General features: G+C 39.9%; 1 protein-coding gene across 9 annotated transcripts in view; it reads right to left on the bottom strand.

Moving 5' to 3' along the window:
• Positions 1-1,257: 1,257 nt before the first annotated feature.
• The window catches only part of LOC130930261 (adhesion G protein-coupled receptor L2-like), a 236,617-nt gene continuing 223,710 nt past the window's right edge, over positions 1,258-14,164 (bottom strand). For 5 of the 9 annotated variants that reach the window (XM_057858087.1, XM_057858091.1, XM_057858090.1 and 2 more), the window contains one exon: positions 1,258-3,044. In XM_057858087.1, the coding sequence (XP_057714070.1) occupies positions 2,212-3,044 (833 nt within the window). In that variant the 3' untranslated portion in view covers positions 1,258-2,211. Of the gene's footprint in view, positions 3,045-4,213; positions 4,268-14,164 lie in introns of all 9 variants that reach the window. The other 4 variants (XM_057858094.1, XM_057858096.1, XM_057858095.1 and 1 more) reach the window with 4 other exon arrangements.

Genomic DNA, 14,164 nt, shown 5'->3' with positions numbered 1-14,164 from the left:
CATGCCCGGGTCTTTCAACATGACAATGACCCGAAGCACAAGGCCAGGAAAACCGAGCAGTGGCTCCATAGGAAGCATACGAAGGTTCTAGCATGGCCTAGCCGGTCTCAGACCTAAACCCAATAGAAAACTTTTGGAAGGAGTTCAAACTCCGTGTTTCTCAGCGACAGTCCAGAAACCTGACTGATGGGTGGACTAAGATCCCTCCCGCAGCGTGTTCAATCCTGGTGAAAAACTACAGGAAACGTTTGACCTCTGTAATTGTAAACAAAAGCTCCTCTACCAAATATTCTATATACATTCTTTTTTCTCAGGTGTTCAAATTCTTAATTGCAGCTGTAGCACACAAATAGTTAAAAAAAAAAAGCTTGCATTGTGATTTCTGAATTTTTCTTTTAGATTCTCTCACAGTGGACATGCACCATGAAAATATGTCCATTTTGCAGTAAATTGGGGCTTGGGATATTAATTTTGAGTGATTATGTGACTCGCAGTCCCATTTACTGCAAAATGGACCCGACGGAGTGCCATTTGTGCTACGTTTGCGCTAGTTGTTGGGACACCCCTCTGTTGTTGAGAGAGTTGATATGCTCTGTCAGCTGTATCGCACGTCATCACTCGAATGTAATATCTTAATATCCATAAAACGATAACAGCACAAACGAAAAATTTTGGAGCTCAAACAAGCGCAAACGATTGACATCATTTTTCATTTTTATATAAATTTGCGTCTGATGGGGGACCAACTTCACGGAGGTCCTTGCCCGCCATCATTTGCTTAGATCAAACTATATTAATTTGAAATACGCATTGTCTCCATCTCTGTTGCTTTCATTGGTCAACATCAAGGTGCGATGTCACATGGTTCTCTTTGGTTCAGTACGTCGTACTCCACAGAATTATGTAAATCAATCATGCTGCACTTTTCACTTTGGCATCATAGGACTTTAGTAATGCCAAATTACCAGAAAACAAGCTGTCCAAAAAACAATGAAAAGACCACCTGATATTGAAGCAATGGGGATCGAAGCAAGATCAGATCCCCGACAGACTGGAGAAAAATTGAGCACCGCCACCAGCTTTTACAGCACAGAGGGTCCAGTAACTTCTCAAGTATCCCACAAACCTGCTTAGGTTTAAAATTCAATGTACCGGTATTTTTGTTTTTGCACTTAAGAGGCAGGATTTAGAAACTGGACACGCAAGAGAGAATTTGCTGCCAAGGAAAACAGCTGGACATTTGTGAACAAGAAAAAAAGTCACGTTTATTTAATATCAAACAGGAGTTGAATTAAATATCTGCTGACAAAGGGCCCTTACAAAAAAAAAAAATGACATGAACCTAACCAGTGCCCCAACATCTTTTGCATTTTTTAAAAATCAAATACGTCCGTTAATAAATTAACAAGCAAACTTTCAAAAGAAAGTGTCTGCAAACAAAGTCTTGGTGACACGTTTCCTTCAAATAGTTGTCCATGAAAGCAAAAAAGCACTTCACAAGCAAGAGACGTGAGCGTAAGAATTCGTATCTCTTTCCCAATACTATTTTTTTCTTCTTTTAAAACATATTTGAACATACAACAAGTCAAGTGTGGGAGGGAAATAAGCACATTTCCTTCCCTTTTTTATTAACCTTATATGAAGAATCCTATTAACATGGAAGAGAGGGTTAACTACTGAATGGTTGCGTTTCTTTTTTTTTTTTTGTGTATACATTATTATTTATTTCCATATTTTTAACCAGATTTTTTAAAAAACATTTTTTACTACTTTTTACACAAGTGGTACACCAAAATATAAATTCTTTAGCTGTTACTTTGACAACAGATAATTGTGCAATAGAGAAAATATAAGGCCTGAGTCTGAATTAGTGGTTTCATTACTTTACAATCACGACTGTGGAGCAACTGAAGTTCTGTAGAAAGAGCCTCGTCTTGTGTCAGGACAGAGAATATTCAAACGTTCCCATCCTTTCCAAAGTCTGTGCACCTCCATAATCCTACAGCAGGGAGTTCACTGTCCACATTCAGGCCTCAGAAGAACAAGTTTTTGAGTGTCCACGAATTCCGTGTGAAAAGAAAAAGTCACCGATCCATTCCTTTACTCACTCAACAACGCGCCAGGTACCTGTGGCGCGTGTGGAGTGCGGAGCCAGACTCAGCCGCTCAATTGACATCAACCAAAAAAACTCACCCCGCTCAAGTATTGAGTTCAGAGGCTGGTGATGATCTGCATCTGTCCGTCGCCGGCTGCGTCCCCCTCTTGGGTCGCGGGCGCCGCCGGAGGGACGCAGCCGTCGCTGGGCACTCGGTTTATGTGGTAATAGGAGAGAGGCGGGGCATCGCCGAGCTCGGGCATGCTTTTATGGTACGTGTCCTCGCTCTCGCTCCGGGTGGATGGGGAGAGCTCGTCCTCTTCCTCCTCCTCAGTAGGGTACGGTGAAGCGGAGGGTGAGTCCCTCAAGTTGGGCATGCTGGTGTAAAGAGAGTCTCTGTTGTTGTTGCTCGTGTCCTCTCCCGGTGTCAGGGTCTCCACCTGGCCCTCCAGCTGCCTAGGAGCCTTTTGGGCACTGTAGAGCAGAGAGTGAGTCCTCTGGGGAAGAAGGGGAGCCTCCAGGGCCTCCTTGTGGTGGGGGTGCAGGAGCAGCTCGAGGGGCGCGTGGCCTTCTTGCACGCTTCCTCTCTGCGGGGACGAGGCCTCGACGCGATCTGCCTCGATGGCGTCGTCCTCGCTGCCGCTCCCGCTGCCCCGGTCCCCGGCCACCCGGGTCTGCGGGGCCAGCGTCGGGCCCCTGTCCCGCTTGGCGTCACCACGGCTTCTGGGGACAGCGCGAGGGCGCAGGTTATTATGCACGATCTCAGATATGATCATCTTCTCAAAGGCGGCGTCGTCTAGGTTGAGGCCCCCTAAGTCCGGCGGGGGGACGCGCACGCCGACGCCTTCATAGTCATCGTCTCGCAGGGAGTAGCTGTTGTTGAAGTTGCCGTTGAGGGGGAGGGTGTCCATGGTGCTGATGTCCCTGCTGTTGCTCAGAGACTGCTGTCCTGCAAAAAATGCCACAGAAGGAACACATGAGATGACATTTTCTGCCTTATACCCAAACCGACTTGATATATACACCATCCACATGAACTTGATATTGCTCAGGACACTTGCTCTCTCCACTGAGCCAACATAAAACTACATCTCCGCCCAAAAACGAAGAAAACACTTGGGAAAAAAAATAAATGTTCAGCCTGCCATTTGTGGATGGCTCGGTAATAAAATACAGAATGACTCAATTATATATCATGAAAAAAAATGCAGTCCATACAATAACAAAAGTGACTTGGTTGTAATTAAAAAAAAGTGTTTAAAAAAAAAAAAAATGACACCTAGTAAAATAAAATGGAATTGCTATTGAGCTTTTGCATTCTACCATTTTTTTTTTTTTTTTTTACAAAATAATTAATGTAATGAAAAAAAGTTATATGAAAATAATTGTGATGTTAACAGGTATAAAGCAGTAATTAAAAAAGGAAGTTATATAGTTTGCTTCACAATATAGTATACTACATAATGAATGTATAAATATACTTATATTCGTGTGCGCACACACATAAAGTTGCAGTTTTGCATATGTACACATACAAACCACTGTATTTACATAAGAGTGTTATACATATTCTATATACAATATATTTGTACATATAGCAAACAGTAAATACACGCGCAGACATACACACATTATAGACTTACATGCATACAGTACATATATCCACACACACTCACACATTAACATACAGTATTTACACAATAATATTTAAATACACACTGACCCATTCAACCCAACACCCACACACATCCATAAACTAACTATACAGTATTTACTTGTGGATGTAGCCTGAGAGCTGATCCTGAACAATATCAGCGTCATGAAGAGAGATGGCAAGAAGTGAACAAACAAAAAGGATCATACAATATAGCATGGGAAGCAGTAGGTGAACAACACAGCAGCACACAAAGCAGCCAAAGACAGACTGGAGAAGGAAAAGGATGAGTACAAGCGTGTTAAACATGAACAATGAATAAAACATTCCACCCGTTAAAAGAAGATACGAAAAAATAAAATAAGCGCCGTGGAACACAGATGGCCCACCACCTCTTTGCACCCCCCTCCACGACAAACACACATACATGGCACGACACGCGCAGGCACGGTGCAATGACTCACTTCGCCACCACTCACATCAAGTGCGTCTGCTCAGGTTATCTGGCCTAAGCACAGCTGATGTGCCCCAAAAAAGTGGAAAACAAAGACGCCAGTTTTGAAAATTGCAGCAGAAACAACAAAATCACTCGAATCAAACACAAAAAAAAAAAAAAGGGAAAAAAAGTGAAAAGCGCTCTGGATTCAGTCGACTTGTATCCTTGGAATAGAAGATAATAGAATGCTTTGTTGAGAATTTTGTGTGTGTTGGACACTTTTTGAGGAGGACAAAAGCAAGGACGACTGAATCCTAGACTCAGCAGGTGAAGGAAATGGCTCAGCGGCAAGCACTGCTAGCTTCAATTATTCCAACCTCCCAACCCTTACTTTTGATTGACGTGACTTCGCACTTGCTTTTCATAAGACACACATACACATGCACTCACACACATTTTGGAGTTCTTATACCTTTTCCATTATCACATTTAAGCACTTTACAGACCCATTCTTTCGGAGTTCTCAACTCCATATTTATACAGCTTACAGTTCTGGGCTGGCAGAGTGAAACAGTAATTGTAGTGTTGTAATAATCATTTTCCTCGTGATCCCTATAGTTATATAACTAACAATTATGCATTGTAAGTAGGCATGTGCCGGTATGAGAGTCTGATGGTATGATAACCTTATATCACAGTTTCACGGTATTGCAATTGCAGCTCTAAAATGTGTTACTTTGAGATACCTGGGTTACAGAAAAAAAGTTTTTTCCATTGAACAGAATTGTTATTTTTCAAAACATTAGCAAACTGGAACATATGTATAATTTTAAGTTAAAATAAATTTTAAAAAACATTAAATAGAAAATAAATATTCTAATGAAAATAAATGCAGTCTTAGGTGAGCGTAAACCCACAGCTCAACATTATTACCATCAGAACAAAAATAGCACGTATGTATGACTAATATCATGTTTACATTTACACACACAGTCTTTCTCAACACAGACAGTTGCCAGAGAGGAAAAAAAACACTAAACACACAGGAGTTAACTCCAGCTAGTAGGAAATTTTCATGACAGTATTTATTAACCTTTAATTTTGTATACATGCGAAATCATATTGGAGGTATTGCTTCCTCAGTAGCCACCCTCTGAAAACATGTTTTACAAGCCGGTTGGCCCTCCTCTAAGCCGCAGCAGTCTATAACCTTTCTGTAGCCAAAGTATTCCCATACCAGCGATTTCGTTTTCTTCAATGGGGGGAAAAAGTTCAGGAGTTTCACCTCTTCCAGCCATCGTGTAGCACAGCTGACTCACTGACACTGAGCAACAACCGGTGGGGGAGGGTTGAGCCTTGCAGCTGCAAGCGAGGGATTTCTCCCAGCCTTTTGGGGCATAAAAATATCTAAGACCATAGGGACGGTATGACGGAAAATTTTTGCGTATTTTGAAACTGGTGTCATAAATTGTCGTATTTCGAGTATTTGTAGAAATAGATGTAGAAACAAATGTTGAGTCAAAGTTTACGTTGGATGTTGAAAAGATCTTGTGTCGAAGCAGTCGTATGTCGAGGTACCACTGTCAAATACTTTTGGATAGTTATTTTCAGATTCACGGATATTCCGGATATGTCACCAGCGTAGGAACGCAACTCGTTCGTAACCTGGGGACTACCTGTATATGTGTAATAAATGTTGTATAAAATTAGTAAAATATAAGGCGGAAAACACAGACAAGACTGAAAAAGCAGTTTCTGCTCTTGCACCCCTCTTTAAAATAAACTGCTGTATTTTAAACCAAAATAACTGTTGTGTTTGATAGAATAACATGTCTATATGCTGCCATAGCAGATTCATAGCGCATTAAGTCCCCAAACTATTTTAATTTGTCCGTTTTACCCTGTAGACCCCCATTTACAGATGTCGTGCAACCGATTTTGTTTCAGCCAAGCCACAAAAAGAAGGTAAGAATTGATGTCTAATATTTAGTTAAAAAAAAAAAAAAGACCTAAAAAAATTATTCACTCGCATATTTTAAACTTCTAAACAAATTACGTCACAATGAAAAAAATAGCGTCTGTAAGTCACAGATATCTACCTCATAACTATCGCTTAATTGTATTGTTTTTGTTACTGTCGCATTTCTCCAATATTTTAGATGATAAATAAGCAATCCAAATGAATATTGAACACAAAACAAAAAAACGTTTAAAACGGTAAATATATGAAAAAGAAAATCTCGACCACTCGTTGATGTCTGTGATTTCTACAGTCGTACTTATATTACCATGTTTCACCCATAAAATCCCCCAACAATCAGGCTGTGGCCATTCACAGCTGTGTCTTGGTACTCGGTGGATACATGCTACATGGAGTTTTTAGATCGAAAAGACGTACACGATAATATCTCGTTAAAATCATGGCATCTTTAATTATGCCCTCTCATGCTATCACCTCTAGTTAGAGTTTTGCTGTTTATTTTATTTTATTTTTTTTTAAATCCCCTCCTGTTCAAAATTTTACTTCCCCCAGAAAATTGAGATTTTAAGCTTTCCAGTGATGTATCACACATGCATTTAGGACAATTTTGAAATTTGGCCAAACTGGAGGTCTCAGAGCGGAACTTCAAGTCACCTGAGTGTTTTCCGCAATAAATAAAATCATACCCTTAGTAATGATAACAAAAATATTAGTCATTGTTAACAAGAAATAATTCCTATATATGCAAAGAAGTTAAAACAGAAAAAAAAAGAAATATAATGCAATGTGAGATTAAAAAAAAAAAAAAAGAACAAATCCAATTGATGCTCCAAAACTGCTAGGCTTCATTTGACAGGCTTCATAGGCATTCAGTGAGCTCCTCCAGAACTTTTTCCAACCTTGAGAAGGCGGCTTGAGTGTTTTCTTTGTTACAGCTGTTTGTTTTCCCGAGCAGTCGCACTAACCTTGATACGCTCGCTCTCGTTTGATGCACTTAGATTTCACCAGAGGATTTCATGAGGCGAGGTTGACATTTTCGTGGTGGCTAGCTGCACGGTAAAAAAAATCTATTCAAATAGAAATATGAAAGGATGACAGCTAGCTAACATGAAAGAGATTTCTTGGGGAAAAAAATAGAATGAGGTGAAAAGAGGTCAGGTGATTATTGGATGTGTCTCCTAAATTTGCATGTATTGATGCAACTTCAGGTGTTGCCCACTGGGAGCTTTGCAGGTGGTGGGATGGGAGTGGCAAGGAATGATGGGAACTGAAAATAGTGATCGGCGTGACAGCTGCACTCTGGGAATTCTTCCAGGGGAAAATTCATCCAGGATGTTCACAATGCTCGTACGGCGCAGGGAGGAACATCTGCCGAGCATTACTTAGCATTAATACACTCATAAGACATGACGATCTGACTTTTTTTCCCCTAGGGCGCTAAATGTAACGATTACAGCAGGCCAAATGTGAAGAGAAGCTCGCATCTCCCGCCGCGACGTTCTTACTCGGGAATCCGTATGTTGGGTTTCTTGGAAAACTGCTCTCCATATGTTGGATTGCTTTTCGATCGACTCATAAATAGGGCCGTAAATGTGGCTAATGCTCCTCTAGGGGCAAGAGCATTTCACAGCTAGCATGTAGAATTGTTTCATCTCAATCAACAGTTTCTGTTGAAATGTAATTTAATAAAACACATACGATAACCTAGCTGTACAGTATTTATGACTATCCTATTGCTTTAGGATGGGTTGGTGATGGATGACATAGTAGAACCGTTACTTGAAGCTACCGTTACTGTAATGAAAATTACAATTCACCTGAGTTTGGTTTGGATATCCTGAGATATATCCTCCTTGGCTACCATTGACAATAAACGATCATGCACAGCCAGGTCTCACAGTTTTCGTTTGGACATCAACCACTGTCAATTGCAGGCAATATTTTAATATGTCGCAGTTGTCAAAAAATATTTAAAATGCATGTAAAAAACTATAGATGTCAAATTGATCACTTGATTTGGTAAGGTAGGTTTTTTCATGAACCAATACGGGAGCAAAACCTTGTCATAAGAAACATCTGTACAATGAAAATTAATTCATTTCAGTTTAATTGGTGGCAAAACTATGATTGTAAAATTGTCTTTCAGCTATAACCTGGGCAGAAGTACTGAAATGCTATTTTTGATACGCAAAAATAATAATAAATAAGCCAGAATATTCATTATATTTTCAAAAACGTAAAAATGAATGTCTAAGCCCCTAGAAAACCCATCAATGTAGCATAAAAAACAGACTAAACAACAATAGCAATTCATACAATCAGTGTTGTTTTTGTCAACGATGACAATAACAAAAATATTTCGTCAACAAACACTTTTTTAATGACGATCACGAGACAATAACGAGCTGAAAACGTCTTTTGGGAGACTAAAACATAACGAGACGAACACCAGTTTTCGTCTGACGAGACGAAAATGCACAATAGTTACCTTCATATGTTCAATGTGTGACATTTTATGTTTAGTTAGCCTGCATGTAGCAGTGTCTGGTTGTATCACTTGTGAAGTGCTGCGCCCAACCCCCCTTCCCAACATACCAGTGTGTTGTCTCCAGTCTCTATGCAGGCTTACACACGGTAAGATTTGTTTACTTGGTTAGAGAGAATATGAAATGCTGCTTAAGCCTTTAAAAGTCTTTGCTGAGTGATTTTCACACACTAAATGTAACTCGTAGCATTAGCATAGCACTCACATTAGCACAAGGCTAATGCTAACTGCAAGCATCCTCTAAATAACAACTTACAACAACAACTTATTGCGGCATACAGTTCGTGGCGTACAGGTGGCTATAATTAATTGAAAATAATGTTTTCCTGCTGAGTGTGTGTAATCATCAATTTGGCAATTTTATTTTATAGACGAAAACATTTTAATAAACGTCCACTAAAACTAGAAGAAATTAGTCTCGAGTTTTCATCAACAAAAACTAGACGAAGACAAACACATTTTTAGATGACTAAAATATGACTAAGACTTACATAAAAAGTTTACAACACAGCTATATAACTGATATCAATCCAGACGTTTGCCATGCCACTTAGGCTAGGTTCATACAGCAGGTCTTTATGCACAATTCTGATTTCGTTTCACATCTGTTTTTTTGGTGTGCCCGTTCAGACTGCCTTTGTCCACTGAGTCTGTTCAAGTATCACTAATTCGCAGTCCGAGATGCGCTGAGCAAACTGACCCGTATGCGCAGGAGCATCAAAACAAATGACGCACACACACATACGGACGGGTTGCGTTCAAGGTACGCGCTAACGCTAATGCACAGCTGCACTGCTACCGTAGCGCCCTGTCTCTTTCGCTCTTTGCTGACATAATAGGGTACCGCACGAATACTATTTTTGGATGGCAAGGCTGCGTGATGTCGCCATCGTAAACCTGAAGGGGGTGAACATAGAAGCAGGCTCCATACAACCCATGCTAGTACTGCTTGTTTTCTGCAGGTAATCTTTCAAAAAAGAACATGCCGAGTAAACACTGCGTCTATGGAACTTGTAGAAACGACTCTAGACATTAAGAACGTCCACATATGAACGATGTTTTCTTCATACGTTTTCCGAAGCTAAAAACTTAGAGGGAAAAAATGTGAACAATGGATCAAAAGACCAGTTTAACGCCAGCAAGGTGAAGCCATTCAACTTCGTATGCAGTAAACATTTTGTTGGTGGCCGTGGTCCTACAGATGACCATACTGATCCATTGCCTGCCCTAAAAAGGTAAGCGATTTTGATATTTTTACTAGGGCTGTCAAAATTATCACGTTAACGGGCGGTAATTAACTTTTAAAATTAATCACTTTAAAATATTTGACGCAGTTAACGCACATGCCCCGCTCAAACAGATTAAAATGACAGAACAGTGCAATGTACACTTGTTACTTGTGTTTTTTGGAGTTTTGTCGCCCTTTGCTGGCGCTTGGGTGCGACTGATTTTATGGGCTTCAGGACCCATTAGCATTTTGTAATTATTGACATCAACAACGGCGGGCTACTAGTTTATTTTTTGATTGAACATTTTACAATTAATTTTATTAAAACGAAAACATGAAGAGGGATTTTAATATAACATTTCTATAACTTGTACTAACATTTATCTTTTAAGAACTACAAGTCTTTCTATCCACGGATTGCTTTAACAGAATGTTAGTAATGTTAATGCCATCTTGTTGATTTATTGTTATAATAAACAAATACAGTACTTATGTACCGTATGTTGAATGTATATATCCATCTTGTGTCTTATCTTTACATTCCAACAATAATTTACAGAAAAATATGGCATATTTTATAGATGGTTTGAATAGCGATTAATTACGATTAATTAATTTTTAAGCTTTTCGACAGCCCTAATTTTTACTCATTTTTTAGAATGGCGTTTTGCTATGCTGCTTCGGTCTGACAATGAATGACCTGAACATTTTTAAAATTTTATTTATATATCACAACAGTCATGTAGGCCTATTTTTATAAAGTGCGGATATTTAAACAAATTTGCCATGTTTGGCCTTGGTCGCTTAGTAGTAAGCCTATTCATGCCAACAGGTAGGCTCTAGATTTGACAGCTTTACGTTTTCTGTTGTAAAGAAGCAACCTTAGCAAGGGGGAACTGTCAATAAATTATTAGAATTAAGATTTGCTATTAATGAAAAAATCTAAAGTGTTTGTTGGCTGTCAATGAGCAGCATTTGTGATCGCTACACAAACACAGCAATATAAATTACTCCCAAGAACGGTCAGGCGTAAGAAAACCAGAGGATATAATATATAAGAAACCCAGGGCATATGGTGGTAAAGGACAGCTTGTTGAAACAGGAGAATGTCATTGTCAGTGGCGTAAGGCAATGCACAGAAGAAAAAGGTGTCGATAAAAAAGCTACCTCTGGATCAGGTCAGCTCTTTTCCCCGCCTTTTTCAGCCCTCGAAACTCATGCCATCTCTTTAACTGAACATTTCTATGTACTTCCACATCTTTACCAGTGAATTTGGCACCAGGGACATCATTTTCGGACAGAATTGGTAGGTTTAGCTCAGTAAACATCTGGTTCGTACACTATTTACATTTATCGAGCATGAGGGACAAACGCGTTGCTAACGCCATGAATATTAATGAGCAAAGGTGACGTGTTACGTGTGGTAAGCTATTGCTGCATGAATTCCGATCTGGGCAATTGAGAGTTCAGACTGCAGCTGCATTCTGGAAAAATTTATGCGACTTTTCCCATTCAGACCGTCAAGTTAATGCCTCACTCGAGTCGGAAAAACACGGAAAAATCGGATTCGTGAATTAAGACCTGCGGTATGAACCTAATCTTACTGTATCCTCATGAGGGTGCTGGACCTATCCCAGCTACCCGTGATTTGGGGATTATATGACGCTTCTTTTTCCCCTCATTTTGAATCCTGCGACTTATAGCCCATTGTATATTTGTTGATTTATGTGGTTTACTAGGTAACACCTTATTGACAGCGGCATTATAAGACTGTCATAAGACCGTCATAATTATGACATGACACTGTCATGGTCATTACTGGATGCTTATGACTGATGTCATTAAATGTCATCCAGCAAAGTCCATTTATGTCCAGCTCGGATCTTTTACATCCATTAAAAAGTGAGACAATTTGCCGGATGACACTAAATGATATCTGTCATAAGCATTCATTAATGCTCATGACAGTGTCATGTCATAATTATGATAGTCTGATGACAGTTTTATGACCCCGCTGTCAAATAAAGTGTTACTGGTTAATATGTTTTGGTGTAAATATCCCATAATACAGTGAAGACAGCTGCGGCTTATAGTCCGGTGCGGTTTATCGATGAACAAATGCAGTTTTCGTGTCAAATTTGGTGGGTGGCGGTTTATAGTGCGCCTTATAGTCCGAAAATTATGGTAACTACGGGCAGTAGGTGGGGCACACCCTGAGTTGGTTGCCAACCAATCGCAGAGCACAATGAGACAACCATTTACGCACACACTCACACCTACCGACAATTGGGTGTGTTCAAGCAGCCTACCACACGTTTTTGAGATGTGGGAGGAAACCAGAGTACCTGGAGGAAACCCACAGAGGACCCCAGGCTTGAATTGTTTTTCTCAATACTGTGAGGCAGAGGTGCTAATGTTGTTCAAAGACGGTTCTCTGACTGGACAAGTACTACATTTTAGATTATGTTAAACTAAGTTGCTGATCTTTTGGACTTCATTGCGTAGCAAAAAATATGACCTATCAGTGGACGAATGTAAACAGTGTTGAATCCTCTATTTGTTACAAAGTTGGGCTTTCATCACAGCGCTGTTTGCCTTTTTTCATTCTCTTTTATCATCAAATGGAACCGAATATCTGAGGGCTACGACCGTGTGCCCGCGCGGCATCACGCACTACTTTTCTTCCCTTTGATTGGCTTTTTTTCATCCTTGGGCTCCGCAAGCTTGGAATTAGGTCACTGCAGACACAAGTAAACATCGACTAAATAAAAGATAAGCGTTGCAAAGCATTTCTCGTCACTGACCGGAGATCAGTGCCGCACAGCATCAGGGAAAAACGCTTACCAAATGAGTTATGCCACACCTTTTGACATGCTTTTAAAGGGGCATTGCGAATACCCAAGTCATACAACATGTTAAGAATCTGAATTCAGATGGATTAAATGCATATTGATGTCAGTGGCAGCCAATGAGGCAACGTCTGCACAAGAACAGATTATTTTCTCCCAGGGTATTTTGCCAACTATATTTATACCTGTCCACACTTACGTTTAAGGTGCGTTTAAGCCCCCCCCCCCCGCTTCTGAAAGGTACGCCTGCATTTGCGCAAACTACGCATTCGTAGAAAGGGGCAGCCTCATATGTTACGTCATCGCACAAGCGGTTTACCTCTGAACTGGAAACTCATTACTCACCGGTGGCAAATTTCGAAATTACTACACCATCTAGACCAGTGGTTCTTAACCTGGGGGTGATCGAACCCCAGGGGTTCGGTGAGTAAGTCTAAGGGAGAAAAAGCAGCTTTTTAGACCAGGTTTTTGACTGGTTTACTCCCGGTTTACAGGCTTAATAATAACAATAATAATTATAATACATTTTATTTGAAGGCGCCTTTCTGGCACTCAAGGTCGCCGTGCAATCATTGGAAGAAAAACATTTAAACAAATTAAAGATTGAAAACAGTAAAAATAATAAAGTACTGTATAGAACATTTAGGGCAAATTTAAAATACTAAAGAGATGTAAAAACAAGAAATACAAATAGATAAAAAATAAGTAGCAGAAAACTAAAGCACAAAGAAATTAGGGATATTTATTGACAGGCGAGTCTGAAAAGATGAGTTTTGAGTTTGGATTGAAAAAGGGGTAACCATTAATCAATTTCTTTTAACTGCTAGTCTTCGATCTGATGGGAGGAGGAACTGGTTTGCCCAATGGAAGGTTGACTCGCACTTGATATGAGGGGAATACAACAGACCAATGGGCAGCATGGTCTCAAATTTTCACCTGTTTTTAATTTTGAATAATTTTGAACAGGGATTTGCGAAATTATTGGCTTGCTATATTCGATATATCAGTCTTATATTTGAAAACAAAAAAACTTTATTATCTAATTCCGAAGGGTTCGGTCAATCCACATGTGAAACTTGTGGGGTTCGGTACCTTTACACAGGTTAAGAACCACTGATCTAGACTGTCATTATTCTGTGATCATTGTTTTTTTCGTGAACGCCATAGAACGAGTTGTGATTGAAATAAATCTTTAGGGAAAAAAAATGAAAGCCTGACATCGTTACTTGGGATGTTACAATGGGATGCTAAGTTGTGCTCTCACCACTTGGAAAATGACAAATAGAAGCATATGGTGTGGTGCTGCGTATATTTCTCGGAAGCCACAACCAGGAGTGCTTGTGCATAACAGTGGCGATCCCGGAAGTGGCGACAGT

The sequence above is a fragment of the Corythoichthys intestinalis genome, chromosome 14 (assembly GCF_030265065.1).
Source record: "Corythoichthys intestinalis isolate RoL2023-P3 chromosome 14, ASM3026506v1, whole genome shotgun sequence".
Taxonomy (NCBI): Eukaryota; Metazoa; Chordata; class Actinopteri; order Syngnathiformes; family Syngnathidae; genus Corythoichthys; species Corythoichthys intestinalis.
The sequence above is the reverse complement of the archived record's forward strand: the minus strand, read 5'-3'. Positions and strand labels throughout refer to the sequence as shown.